This window comes from Hemiscyllium ocellatum, chromosome 14, assembly GCF_020745735.1.
Source record: "Hemiscyllium ocellatum isolate sHemOce1 chromosome 14, sHemOce1.pat.X.cur, whole genome shotgun sequence".
Taxonomy (NCBI): Eukaryota; Metazoa; Chordata; class Chondrichthyes; order Orectolobiformes; family Hemiscylliidae; genus Hemiscyllium; species Hemiscyllium ocellatum.
The window spans coordinates 46,685,215-46,700,334 of NC_083414.1; the positions used below are offsets into that span (position 1 = coordinate 46,685,215).

A 15,120-nucleotide genomic window follows, 5' to 3' on the forward strand; every position below is an offset into this window, starting at 1 on the left:
TAGACAAGAATTCTCACCCCAATCTCTGGCTACTTTAAGTTAGTACACCTTTGGTTACCATCCCTAATACCAATAGAAACAGTCTGCCCCGTTTTTTAAAAATTAACAATTATGAGCACCTTTACTGAATCTCACTTTAGCCTTTTCAGCTGGAAGGGGAGCAATTCCAGCTTCCCCCAACACACCATGCCACCTGAAAAGGGACAAACTGATGCTCTTTTGGTAAATCTGTTCTCCAGTTCTTTATGGTCTTGCCATTCTTCCTAAAAACTGCGATGCTCAGAAATGACCACACTACTCCAGCTGAGGCAGAGGTAATAATCACGTTTCAGTACTTTTTTTATTAACTCAAAAATCCCAGATGTTTTCTCAGCCTTTTCATTTTTTCCTGCCAACTTCAAAGATACATGGGCATACATCCTCAGGTCTGTTTCGGTAACCCTGTTAAAATAGTAGCATTGAATTTATAATGGATATCTTAATTTCCCTAACAAAATACCACACATTGCACACAGTATAAAATTTCTTACCTGTATTTGCTCACTTCAGTGATCCAATTACTCTTAAAACCTACCACTACTTCTCAAATATTCATGCATCGAGTTTCATATCCTCTGCAAACTTTGAATTTTGGCTTGTATATTCAAGCTCAAGTCATCAATATACACCAAAAAGAAACTCCTTCTCAACCTCTCTCCTTTCCTTAGAAGCGGTAACCTTCAGGTTAGATCACCAGCACCATCTCTCTCTTGAATGAGAGAGCTGCCTTATGATCTGATACGACTATGAAAACCTTACCTTTCACACCTCAAAGAACAGTGGTCAACACCTCCAAGGGTCCTCAAGTCTGAAAACATTACTATATGCTGCTTTATGACTCTTAACCAATTGTATACCCATGCTCCTTTAGTCCAATAGGTCACAAGTTTGCTAGTAGGTTTATTATAGTACTTCATGAAGTTCCTTTTGAAAGGCCCTGTATATGTCATCAACCGTGCTACCCTCATCAATGCCTCTGTTGGTTCAACAAATTGAATCAAGTTATTTGTGCTGTGGGTTGCCAGTTTTCACAGTACTTTGAATTACTTTGAAAACATACCGTAACTGACTGCTGCTGTAAGCATTACGAGTCATAACTGGGGTAGCTGGCATACTTCTTCCTCCATGGAATTGCCTCCCCTGTGTTCTGTAGGGGCTGCTATGTGTTGAGCTCAATTCCCTAGAGCCATGCACGATATCCTGCAGGTAGTAACCTTCGTTACTACTGTATCTGTAATACATTTCCATTGTCAAATTGATTATATTAACAACTTTGACAGTCCAATTTTGATTATTTTAATGATTAAAAACACAGTTTTGTTATAAAAGTAAAAATAAAACCTATTTAATGAATTGAATGATTAGAAAATGTTTGCTTTTCAGTTCAGTGGTAGAAATTTAGACCCAGGGAAGATCTGTGTTTACCAAACCTCACTTGGAAGCAATTCACTGTAACCTTGCTGCTACAGTTCCCAAACCATTTTAACTCGAGACTGACCAAGAATTCTTCAATGTAATCAAATTAGTATACTACAAGTGAAGTGATTGCTTTGGAGATCAGTGAGTTTCTTGTCCAATTTGGACAGAACCATTCCTTGAGTTACTTTTAGAAAATGAACGGGAGTAAATAGTTGACAGGTGAACAATTCGAAAAAAGATCTCAAAGTCAAAAATAAAATCTGGACTGGAAAAACACAAGTTCAGTAGGAAAAGGGATCTGGTCCAAACTAACTGGGCAATTAAAATGAAAAACAAGTTGATAGATTAGCAGTAGGCACTCCAAGAACAAGATGCATAGATTACAAAATAAATATTTTGCAACAAGTCAAAAAGGGAGTCTATCGAAGAACACATTCCCATGGCTAAACACAGAGATTAAAACTAAAACTTTAAAAAGGGAGGCTTGATAAAATTGAGCCCAACAATATCACTGATCATGATGCAGAATGTAAAAGAAAAATAAAACAGGGAGGTTAAGAGAGAGATTAGAAAAGTGGAAAGTGAAAGTGAATGCGAAAATGTCAGAAGAGTACAGCTTTTTCATATGCACATAAAAGGCTAAAACTATTTTAGAATGAAGAGAATTTAATTGCAAAGATTCAATGAATAATGTAGATAGTACAGAAATATTTTTCCAGTAATGGGAAATAGATAGAAGGAAAATTAAATATTGGAAATAACAGCATAAAAGAGAACTTTTCTTAAACAAGGAGTTAAAATGATGTTTCATAAATCACTTGAGAGCTGAACCTCAAATGAGCAAATTATGGAATTGAACAGGATACTGATTACACAATAATGTTCAAGATTGATGGTTCTACGGACCAGTTGTCTTGTGTCAGTTTTGGACAAAAACAGGTAAAATCAGCTAGCATTTAGAAATGTACTGGTTGAATAAGGACAGCCAACATTTCTTTATGACAAACTGGCTGATTTTAGTTCTAAAATATGGACTGACAGGATAGAAGGAATATTAATGCACTTTTAGAAGGCCTTTGATAATATGTCTCAAGCCAATGGTTGTTAGGATGAGAGAAGGAAAAAAGGGACATTAGATAAATATGGCAGCAAGGTGTCATAAGAGACGAGATTGGTTAAATGGCTTGTTTGTGCAGTTATAACATCTAGTTCAGAGTGAATACATGTCTGTAAAAGTGTTTGATGAAGTTCAAGGTAAGGGCTATATATAAAGAAACAGATTTTGGTATACAGAATACAACTTCAAAACATGGAAGTAAAAGTCAAAGACTTGGCAAATAGGCCATAGATTAAGTTGAACATATATGCCAGGCAATAAGCTGTGGGAGGAAAACCAAGGAATGAGAAAGCAACTCAATTTAAAAATATTGATGACTGTAGATTAACAGTATCCCAAAGATACAAAATATTCAAAATGCAAATGAAGGCATACAAAACCATTTTAAAAAATTGATTTGTAAATAAATAATAAACGACAAAGCAAATAAGTAATTTCAACTTAGTGAGCTAGCCAATGTCCTCTACTATGCGTAGCACTGGGATCCAGTATAGGAAGGAGATCACAGCCATAGAACACGTACAGAGTAGGTTCATCAATAGAAGATTAAGTTTGCACAACTATAATTATGAAGGGAGAATGGAGACAGGACAGTCTTCACGAAGCAGATATGAGAAGTTAAGCAGATTTTTTTAAAAATAAAAGAGATATTTGAGGGAGAATAGAGAAAGACAACTTTTATAGTCAGCATTTAGTGACATGGGATCATCAGGTTAAAATAATTGATGAAGCAGTGAGGTGTTGAAGCAAATGCTTTTTCAAAGGGAGTGATTGAGGCAGAGGGCATTGCATGTTTAAAGGGGAAACTGGATCAATATTGGAAGCAGATTTACATACAACGCAAGAGGAAAAAACAGCAGAGTAAATGTGATTAGTTTTGAATTACATCTCACAAGGGACAAATGGCCTCCTCCCCTACTGTTTACAGGTGACACCACATACCATCACAGCCCCCTCCAAAGCTAAAAAATAGAGCTAGCTTAGCTATTCCTTATCAACATTTTCAAGTACTGCTCATTTTAAAGCAGAAGCTGCACTGTCTGGCAACAGCATAGTTAATAAGGCAAAATTTCTCTTCAAATGACAAAACCAAAAACAATGCTAACCAGGATCTCTGAGGTAATTATATTTACTGGCAGAACTTCATTACTTTGTGCGGGTGGTAAAATTAAGTGCTTGAATGTGGATACAGCAGTCAGGTACAGCATTACACTTCTCTACTTTCAAAATAGTTGCACAGATTTTGACCAAGTGGAAAACACCTTACAATATTAATAAGGCAGGTTGACTGCATGGGCACAGAGGCAGCTACGAGTAAAATACAAATCTGACCCAAATAAAATGATTTTTTTGTACAGAAAATCAACAGTAGACAGCATAGGATAGAACGGTTGATACTGTGAATACCTAAAATCCCAAAGACTGCAGATTATAAAAGCAGTGTTAGGCAAGCAGAACAATCAGTTTTGTTAATTATGCAAAATATTTAATAAACAGTATCAGTAATAGTTACAAGATATTAATTAAGATGCTGCCTTTCAAAGGGGAAGGGGTTGGGAGATTTTACTAACTGAGCCAATAATGCACACTTACATTATCCTAAACTAACATTACCTAATTGCTCTCCAATACTCTGCACTAATATAAGATGTGCTATAGCATATCCAAGCTAGTTTACAAAAGATGCCTAGATTGTGTGAGAAGGCTTTTCATTGTTTATTTCGGTTTCTTGCCTTATTTAGAATTTATAGTCTTGTAAGTTTACTTCTGGTACAAAGGCATGTACAGTTAATAAGCAACACATGCTACATCACACGAAATAAAATGGAAATCATCTGGTACTGACAACATAAACAATAGGACTTAGTTTACAGATGTTCAGTATCATGCATCTCCATAAAGTTAAGATCCAAATCTAAAATAAGCTTACATTTTAACAATGACATTTACGAAGTGGAGTTAACATAGTGAAATGATCTAGGAACATCATGAAACAAACTAATTTCAGCACAAAGCTGTAAGGAGATGCAACATAGGAAACATAAGTTTTCAGGAGTATCTTACGAGAAGAGATTATGGCAAGGAAGTGGAAGGTCTTTTTTTGGGGTTGGAGTGTGCAGATTAGAGTGTAGGTAAGAAAGAACACCAGTGGAGGAAAGGGAAGGGAAAACTTCATCACTTCGGGACTGGCTGGCGTAGCCCAACACTAATGGTGCATCAATTAACATTAGGGCTAAGTAAAGACATAATGGAGGAGGAGTTCAGAATTCTCCAGAGAGTGGTAAGACAGGAGGAAATTAAACAAAGTGTAGGCCACAAAGGGGGTTAAAACATTTTTTTTTAAAATCAAGACATTGTCAGACAAGATGACAATGTAGGGCAGTAATCACTGGACAAATGGATAAATAGGGCAGCACATTAGTTTATCCAAACCTTTGCCACTTGGATCATTCAAAGTTTGCATTTGATGTCTGACATTAATATTCATTACAGAGGTGGCTTTGAACATCTTGGGTTACAAAAATACCTGTTGAAACTGCAAGAGGAAGATCAATTTAAATCAATACAGAAGCTAGGATAACCTTGTATCATCATCTTCAGGGTTTCGGAATCAGAAATGTAATTATCCGTGACCAATTTAAGTGCATGAGGGTCTGTTGTCTTGCATGTTTGCATTAGAAGTTTGTCTAAAACTGCTGAAAATATTCAGCTGGCCTAGAAGCAGCTTTGGGGGGGGCGCGGGGGAGAAAGGGGGGGGGGGGGGGTGAAGAAAGAGTGGGGGGAGAAAGGCAGGGGAAGGGGGGGAAAGAGGGTGGGAAAGGGGGGGGGGGGAAGAAAGAGAAGAGAATTGGCATTTGAGCTGAACATTACTCTTCTGCTGAAGAGTCATATTCAAATTGAAACAAGTAACTTTGTCACTTTTTTCACAGCTGCTGTCAGATCTGAACAACATTTCCATCAATATTTTTCCTCTCAGATTCCGAGCATCCACACTATTTTATTTTTATTGGACAACATCAGCAACTGGTCCAGATTACGGCCAAATCACAGCTGCCATTTTTCAAGCATCACTACTCAAGCTTTTAAATCAGTCTTTTTTTTATGATAACTCTTCATTTTTAAAATTTGAATTTGAAATTTTCAACACACGAGTCAGGAGTAGGTGCCTGCCTTGCCTCTGGACTTACAATGCTGACTGGAGTGCGGAATAACCTGGTATCCCAAAAAAGCAGCCGAGATGATCTTCAGAATGCAGAGAACAGAAGACATCACCTTCCTTCCCTGCTCTTTCTCGTCCTCCCTCCCTCTCTCTCATCCATACACAAAAAAAATTAAAATATCAATATTGTTCAGTAGAGGAGAAATTAAATTGCGTACTGGATGTTAGGAACACAATATTTTTAACTGATCAAGAAGCCTCATCTTTGGCTCATTGGCATTTCAAATATGAAGAGGGGTGCTAGGGAGAATATAAGGAACTATAAAAATTCACTCATTTTTTGATAACAGCATTGCCCTTAGCTTGTTGATATTCAACTTTCAACACAATTGTTTTCCTAGTGGTGGAAATAGATGTATATGCACAAAAAAAATTCAGTGCTTTGGCAATTCCAATTTTACCTCAGTTTCCTAATCAAACACAAAAATTATTGCTAATTCAATAGGGAAACCTCTTTAAAATAAGATTAAAGTAAGCAAGACATGAAAAATGTCCAACTGAAATGGCAGGCTATATAATCAATACAAACACAAATTTCTTAACTTTCCAATTTTCAAAACGTTGCTGAACTTACTGTTTGGTACTTCATGTTCAAGATGACTAGAATGGATATACGGATACCCCCTACCTTAGGATCCATTCATAAGTAACTGGTGGCAATATGAATTCTTCAACTTACAGCCTCCTCCACTTAAATCTGTCAATTTTAACCCTAACTCTACTGACAAACAAAGTTTGCAGGCTATCTTAGGAGGTTCTGCCAACTATGAACTGACTGAACATTTGCCCATCATAAATAAAGGACAAATCCAGATGGTAAAAATTATTTCTCAGATCACCATATTTCTAAAATTCTTTCCCTTGCAACCTATATGGACATTCGGTTGCTCTTAATAATCTTGATGGTTGTTCCTTCCCTCGGTCTTTGTAATTTTAAAATGATTTTTGATGAAAATCATGGAAATATATAATACAATAAAATGGTGTAATTTGCAGCAAACCACCTCAATTTTGAAAAGAATTTTTAAAAATTGATTATTTTGTCAAAGAATCCATTTAAATGACCAAGCATATTTAAAAATATCCATCAAATATTCAACTAGGCTACATTTAAATCTTTGAAAATCTTTGGCGATGCTAACTTCTTCAATTGTGTTGAAATCAAGGTATCCAGGTCATAGATCAGTATTCAAAAATGAACAATGGATTGACTGTTTCAAGGCAAAATGACTAAAAGTTGCAGATCTAAAAAAATTAGAAAAAAGGTGCTGCAAATGTTGAAAAAACAAGCGCGATGATCAGAAAAATGTTCTCATTTCATGTACAAATAGCCATAGTTGCATAGATACTTAGTGAACCATGGCATACTTTACCTAGTTTGGCCTATATGGCCTTTATCATGAAGCTGTTCACTTGCAGAACTTCTCCGCTGCCGATTCTGTTTAAGCTCAAGAGACTGTGGTGGAAGTGGTCTCAGGGGTTGTTGGCTAGAAAAGGATCTTTTTCTTTGCATAACACGTAAGTCATCTGCAACAAATATTGGATAACAGTAAAAATGATTACCTGCCAAAAATATCCTCTTGTTAAAATTTTGAAATTCCACCAAAAGCATATATGAAGATGAGGTTGTACGTTCTGCAACAAAAACCTAGCTTTCTGACATTTACAACTCAACAATATAATAGAATATTCACCACTTTTGCGGATGCGTACCAATCCAACAATACTCAAGAACATTGCCACCTACAGGTTCCTCTCCAAGTCACACATCAACCTAACTAGGAAATTCAGTACAATTGATTACCCGGACAATTATCCGAATTTCGGATTATCCAAACAAGGTCTCAAGGTCCCGTAAAAACAGCATCATGCAGCTCAGCATTCAGTTATTAGTTATATGGTATTGTGGCTTGCATTGCTGGATAATGGAAAAACGTTTGTATAACCAGCACTCAAATTACCGCTCATTTACAATCCGATCGATTATCTGAACGATCAATTATCCGATCAAAATACTCCCTGACCCGTCTCATTCGGATAATCGAGGTTCTTCTCTATATTGCAGTTGTCAGGATAAGGTCAGCCACTGGACTTCATTGAATTCAAGTTTCCCAACTGGGGCTGTTAATCTGATCGAATCAGGCAGCCCTGATTGTCTGTGTCTCTGACAATCTGGTACCAAACTCTGAATGAGGCAGTACTGAAGTTTAGAACTGTTCACATATAAACAAAGGGAGACTTGGTGACAGGATACCAGGATATCAATGGAGTTAGCTCTGCCATCATTGGCAAGTCAGAACCTTGGAACTCCTGACCAAACAGCACTGCAGTGTACCCACACCACATGGATTGCTGCAGCTCCTCACCACATTTTCTAGGGTAATTAGAAATAGGCAATTGAAGGTTGGTCTTTCTAACAAACACCAATGGCCCATGGACACAAAAATACTGAACACAACATGGTGGCACTGTTAACACTTACAGTACTTCAAAATGTGTTCACAACTTACCATCATCTGTTGTATTGGTGTCAGATAAGGAACTGGTCTCTGAGGGAATTACCTCATCTAGATAAGAAAGAAATTCCATAAATTCTCACAGCAAGTATTGTAAATACATAATAGCAAAGACACTTTCCCAATGATTACCGGAGAGGCAAACCCATGGTGTTAAATTCTGGAAATATTAAAAAGATAATTCACTAAGGGAAAGAAGAACTTCAGCTAAGCAAATTAACATTTTAAATTTACATTCAAAAGTTAAATTGCAATTACCTGGAACAACAAGGGAGGTTCTATGAGTTGGCTTCCTCCCAGATTTTATTCTATACTCGTTACTGGAGTTCTCTATGTCTTGAAGCTTTTTCAAAGCATCAACATAATCTTGTTTCCTCTTCTTTTTAACATTCTTGCATACTTCATGGTCATTGGCTAGCTTTCTTGCAGCTTCCACTATCTTCTGCTGAATGACAAACTTATTCTCCAAATCTTGTAAATATGGATCCTGAAAAGTTGTTAGGCGAAGAATCACCAATTTAATGTTATTTCACCATTAACTAGAGACATTTGTAAAACCCTCGAAATATACTGTGATTTCAGTACAGTATGTAAATACATCCAATGGTTATAATTTGTACCTTTTTCTGTCAACAAAAATATAACCTAAAATAAGGAACAAGACTGCTGATCCATAAGATTGCTGATCCGATTTTAACCTCAACTCTACATTCCTGCTGGTCTTTAAAATATTTACCTCCTTGGTGGTGAAGAATTGATTTATCTACCTCAGCTTTAAAAACATTTAAAGATTCTGCATCCACTTCCAAAAGCCTCTCAAGCATCAAATAAAAAAAAAATCTTTCTCTCAGTTTAAAAATAAGGGGTTGCACATTTAAAACAATGACTCTTGTTCTAGATATTCCCATAACCACCTCCACATGGTCAAGTCCCATCAGGATCTTTTATGTTTCAAGTAAGTCCCCACTGACACTTCTAAACTCCAGAGGATACAGACCTAACCAGTCTAGCCTTTCTCAAAGGAATCTAGTCAGTCCACATATTAGTCTAGTAAACCTCTGAATTGCTTCCGCCATAATATCCTTCCAATGTTACAGCAAACAGTACTCCAGGTGCAATCTTAACAATGCCCTGTGCAATTGAAACGTAACCTCCCTTTCTCTTACATTCATTTTCCCTCAGTAAAATAACATTTTATTAGCTTTCTTGATTACTTGAACTATCCACATTTCAACCTTCTGCTATTCATGCACTATGACACCCAGATCTTTCTGCATCTAAGCTCTGCAACCATTCACCACTGCAGTAATTTTTTTTATTCTGACAAGATGGACAACATTATACTTAGCCCTGTTATACATTCCATTTGCCCAGTCGCTTGACCAATGTACATCTCTTTGTATGCTCCTCATGGCCTTTCCACAACTCATTTTTGTACATATCTGTGTGTGTTAACAGCAAATGCTGCTAGGATAACTTTTATCTCTTCATCTAAATCATTTAAATTGTTAAACATTGAGACACTAGCACAGACATTAGTGGCACACCATTTCTGACATCCTGCCAATCTGGGAAAGAACACTTATTCCTACTCTCTGCTTTTTGGTGAGTCTCCGATTGTCAATTCATGGCAATAGATTACCTCCTACACCACGAACTTTCATTTTCCATAAGAAATTTTGATAAAAATCTTGTCAAATACCTTATGGAAATCTAAGTACAACATACCTACTGGTTGCGCTCAATCTAGAACACAAGAACTTCTTCAAAGAACTCCAATGAATTAATTAAACACTACTTCCCTTCGACAGGATCATGATGGATCTGCCCGATTACCTTGAATTTATGCAAGTATCCTGTTAGAACATCTTCAATAATAGTTTTCACATTTTCCCTATGATAGATGTTAGGCTCAATGACCTGTAGATTCCTGCTTTCTGCCCCTGTTACTTTTCGAATAATGGAGTTACATTAGCTATTTTTCAATCTAAAAGAAGCATCCTCAAATCTAATGAGTTTTGAAAAATTAAAATTAAACTCAAATATCTCACTAGCTACTTCTTTTCAAAAAAAGTAGAGAATAAAATCCATGAGGACCTGGGGACTTTTCAATAGTTCAGTTGGAACAGTTTTTCCAATAATTTTTTCCCCTCAATAACTACTTCCCTAGTAATTGTAATTTTCTTCCTTTCAATTCCTGATTAAGCTACTTCCAGAATGTTACTTATATCCTCTCTAGTGAAGACTGACACAATATATCTGTTCTGTTTTCTGCCATCTCTATATATATTCTCCATTTCTAATTCCTCAACCTGACAAACTTTAATATTAAAATCCTAATTTTAGAGTAACATAAGTATTACACAGGAATCTATTCAGATTGACAGAATGGGTGCAATGTACAGAGTTAATGATGCAAAAATAATCTGTACAATTTCAACATTACAAGTTACTATATATTAAAACACAAAAAAGAAACAAATTATGCCGACAGAGAGCAGCAATTAAATGTATTCAAGAAAGTAGGTATTCCAGATAGAATGTAAACTGGTTGTGACACAGAGACACACCTCTAAAAATGTCAATATAATTGCAACATAAACATTCTTTCCAGATGACAGTTCTCCACTGGTGTAAAAGATAAAAGGACATCACCACTAATAAGTAGGTTTGACACGACTTGATTCATGCAGTCTGATAAACTTGGTTTCCTGGTTCATAATGAGCTGGCCAACCAAAATCAGATGAACTGAACTGGGATAATTTCCAGAGTATAGAAAACGGAGGGCTGACTTGATTGAAGTAAGTAACAGTTATGACAAGGTTGACATGTTGATGGTAGGGAGAGTCAATAGGGATTAAAATTAGGGGTTGTCTTTAGGAAAGAAACTAGGAAATTTTCTCTTATAGGGTTACCTGGGAACTGTTTCAAAAGGCAAAAGAAGGTGGAGTCATTGAATATTTTTAAGAACGAGACGAGATTCTTGGCAGGCAAGTACATCAAAATTCTCACAGAAGAGACAGGAAGGTGGAATTCGAAACATGAGCACAACAGCTACAGTATGATTGAGTGGCAAAGCAGGCTTGAGAGGTCAAGTTGCCTAACTCTGCTTCTAACTTATATCATATTCTCTTTCCTTGCTTGCAAAGAGAGAAAAGCTCCCAATTCCGGATTTCTTCTCCTACTTACTGCTGCTGGGATGTGCATCGTCATGGTGGCCAATTTTGGGCTCGATTCTGATTTGCCAAAACTGAATACAGAATGTAAAGGTCATCATTTTAGTTACATACTGGAGGGTCACACACTTTGCATCTATACCCCAAGAACAAATAGAACAGAACCAACGGAGGAAAGAGGTATAAAAGAAAACAGCTCCATATCATTAAAATTGGAGAGCAATTAAAACTGCAAATTTCCAATGCAAAACTTGCACACAATACTTAACCTCTTCATTTTGAAGCAGGGTGTCGTCCAATTTGAAAGTTGTGCCCACTCGGCGTCTAACATGTGGAACCTCTTCTCCCAATGTCTGTGGATACTCTTTTGGTAATTTTCCGGTTAACTCCTATAATGGGAATGCACAACGTAAAAGGAGTGCAAGTACTTAAGTACTGGAGAAGACAGCCAGCCAATTTGTGCACAATAAAATCTAACAAGCTGAGATAATAAATAGATCATCCACTAGCAGATATTAGTGGAATGATCAATATTGGCTAAGTGAAGAATATTGCCCTTGCACTTTTGAAAATAATCCCTGGTCATCTTCAAAAGAATAGCATGGGTTCTTTCACAATGGTGGGACCAATGGGAACTTAATTTCACACCTCTTATGAAAAGAGCATTTAATAGTTCAGGACTTTTTTTTTTAAGTACTGTTGGATTGTCATTGTGGATGCTGTGCGCTCCAGCCTTAATTTTCTAGCTCAACATAGAGTCATTCCCACTGTGACAACCAACAATGCAACACAGTCGTAAGAAAGACAAGAATCTAATGAACATTTGTTTTAAAGGGGACTATTTAAGGTACCGCAGTAAGGAAACGATTAAACCTGCGACTTCAAAGTTTACTTACTGCTTCTCGTAAACAAATTTTCTTTAATTCTTCCATTCTTTGATTAAGAATATCTTGCAGAGCATTCCGACGCTGCTTCAATTCAATCAGCTTTTCTTTCTTTTGCTCATCACTGACTTCAGAGTCTTGAGAACCTAAATGGATGCACACTATAATTATTGCTGACACCTAAGAAAACACGAAAATTACTATATGCAGCAACGGTGACTTTATGGAGGTCAAAATACAAAACAACTTTTAACAACAGATGTATTCTCTCCAGGATCTGTAATAGTCTGTGTGGTCAACAGAATTAGAATACAGCATCTGACAAGAAAGACATTCGTCCCACCAGCTTGTAAGCATACCATGTCCTTGTTCTGTTTGGCAGTCTTTCATAAAGCTTTTGGCACATACACCAGTTGTAGAAATTAGCTTGCAGGATAAAAACCTGCAAACAATTCTACAGCTTTCATTTGTTATTAAAATCAAGGGAAACCACTTCTCTGGTATAGTCAAACCATCCAGAATGGAAAGAGATCTTTCATTTTGGGTATTCTCCAGAACACAATTGGAAAATGTTATTACAAAATTCTATTTCACGTATGCTGAATTTTAGATCATATTTGCATTAATGTAGATATAATTTGCCTTTATTCTACATTAATACTGAATTCAATTGTGCAGACAAAAATGAAAATACTGCATCTGTTTAAATGTAATTTTTCAGTTACTTAAATCAAAAAAGGTCCATTAATATAGTGCATTGTTTGAAGTTTTCTCCACATATTGATTTTCACAGATGGCTGAGCATCTGGAAGAGGTACAGCACTCAAATAATGCTATATTTTACTTGGCCTCAACACAGCTATTGGTCACTGGTCAGGGTGGCTGAACCCTCCTAAAGCACGCTGAATTTTATTCAATTCCACCCAAGAATTATGTACGATTGCAAACATAAAACCACAGAGATATTTATTTGGCAGTTTACACTGTGAAAATTGAATATTCAATTTAAACATGATACAAAGTAAAATTTAATTCTTCAGGGTTAAAGATGTGTCATGTTATTGACTGGTCTTTCCAATGCCATAAGAGATTTATTTGTCAGGTACTAGTTGCAAAATGTGTTTTGACAAAACAAATTTTTGATGTATGATCATCAGCATGGTCCTGATGGGATAGACTTGGTTGATTGGTTATGCACTGAGCAATGAATCCTCGAAACAGACAGCAGTATAGTTAATTCCTTTAGCCAATAAAATAAAATTTATGCTTGGATCTACACATCAAACACTATTGATCTGTATTCTTGCAATCTTTAGACAAGCAAGAGGATGAATAGGTAGATATCTGACAAAATATTTGGCACTCTGCTAGTGAAGCAAACAAATATAACTCAGTTGAAGAAATACACTTTCTACATTACACACTTACAGTCTAAATTGTTTCAATGTTACTATTTGTGTGCGAAGTCTGAACTGGACCAAACCAAATGAGAAAGCTGCCGAAGACAACGGTCAATTACTACAAGATGTGGCAAAAATAAAATAATAATTTTTCTGGTTCATAAGTCCAAGATAACCTAAATAGGTTTTCCCTTCAATATAACGTTTTGCATTATCACTTATTGCAGATTTGGAGAATTAACTCGTTTGCAATAGAGTTCAGTTTGGTTGGAAGTAACTGTAGTTCTAAAAATACCTAAACAACAAATAATTGCGCATTAATAATTCATCCATTAATTTTCAATTTCTATTTCTTTCCTTTGAGAAAGATCCATGTTAAAGCTGACCTAAACACCAAGAGGTACTCCCTCAATTACATAGCCAAATAAAAAGGTAAAGTCGCCGTAGCCTTATCAGACCATAGCGCTGCTCTCTCATCAGAAGGAGATGACTGGTGGTGGTTTAACCTCAGGGTAATCATGCATCAGGGAGAGGGGACAGGATGTGGAGAGACCTTCATGTTAACCTCAGCCAGTGCCAAAAATGAACCCATGCCGTTGGGATCATTCTGCAGCTGAACAAAACTGACACCCGCTCTCATTTGATTTTATCCAAACACTAAACTGCTAAATATTGATAAATTGGAGTGTAGGTCAAGCATGAAGAGAAAAGTCAGTAACTAGCACTCTTCCATAATGGATTCACACAATAAGTAGGAAGCACATGTAGCAAAGAACATACCAGAGGAAATTAAACTGCCATTGCTAGCTGTTATAATTGGATTCTTGCCATCCACATTTGCCAGTTTAGAAGCCTTAGGCATTCCAGTATCAGTCAAGTCCACTGCAATATCACTGAGACTTCTTGCTGATGGGATCTTCGCCTGCAAGAATAAAAACAAAAATTTATTGAAGCTACCTGCTCCAAAGTTACAATAGCATCTTACTTGAATAGGAGAATAAATGAATTATATGTTCTCAATATTCTCATATGTTCAGTCTCAGGTTTTAATCCATTTTTTGATCAACAACTTACTTTGCTTTGCTTCCTGTCCAGGTAAAACTGATGCTGACTTATTGCCATCACCCAGATAGATTTTATCAGGAAGGTGCTTGCGTACCATGTATTTACCACCAGTCCAGTCTGCCCAAAGGTTCTTCTTGACAATGGTACTCTGAATAAAGAAAAAGGCATGCAATGTTTCCAAGGGATTCCACAAACCCAAGAGTAAAGCAGTTCACTTGAGGTTTACAATTAGTTTTTTTAAAAAATCCAAAAACAAAACAAGAACAACATTGTCTATTTTTAT

At 36.4% G+C, this 15,120-nt stretch overlaps 1 protein-coding gene across 3 annotated transcripts in view; it reads right to left on the reverse strand.

Annotated features, from left to right (window-relative positions):
• The window catches only part of frmd4bb (FERM domain containing 4Bb), a 374,294-nt gene that overhangs the window by 11,869 nt on the left and 347,305 nt on the right, over positions 1–15,120 (reverse strand). For 2 of the 3 annotated variants that reach the window (XM_060835692.1, XM_060835691.1), the window contains exons 13-20: positions 14,847–14,985; positions 14,553–14,694; positions 12,385–12,518; positions 11,758–11,877; positions 8,570–8,798; positions 8,306–8,362; positions 7,169–7,322; positions 1,100–1,270 (exon numbers count right to left, since the gene is read on the reverse strand). In XM_060835692.1, the coding sequence (XP_060691675.1) occupies positions 1,100–1,270; positions 7,169–7,322; positions 8,306–8,362; positions 8,570–8,798; positions 11,758–11,877; positions 12,385–12,518; positions 14,553–14,694; positions 14,847–14,985 (1,146 nt within the window). The remainder of the gene's footprint in view (positions 1–1,099; positions 1,271–7,168; positions 7,323–8,305; positions 8,363–8,569; positions 8,799–11,757; positions 11,878–12,384; positions 12,519–14,552; positions 14,695–14,846; positions 14,986–15,120) is intronic. The other variant, XM_060835693.1, reaches the window with a different exon arrangement.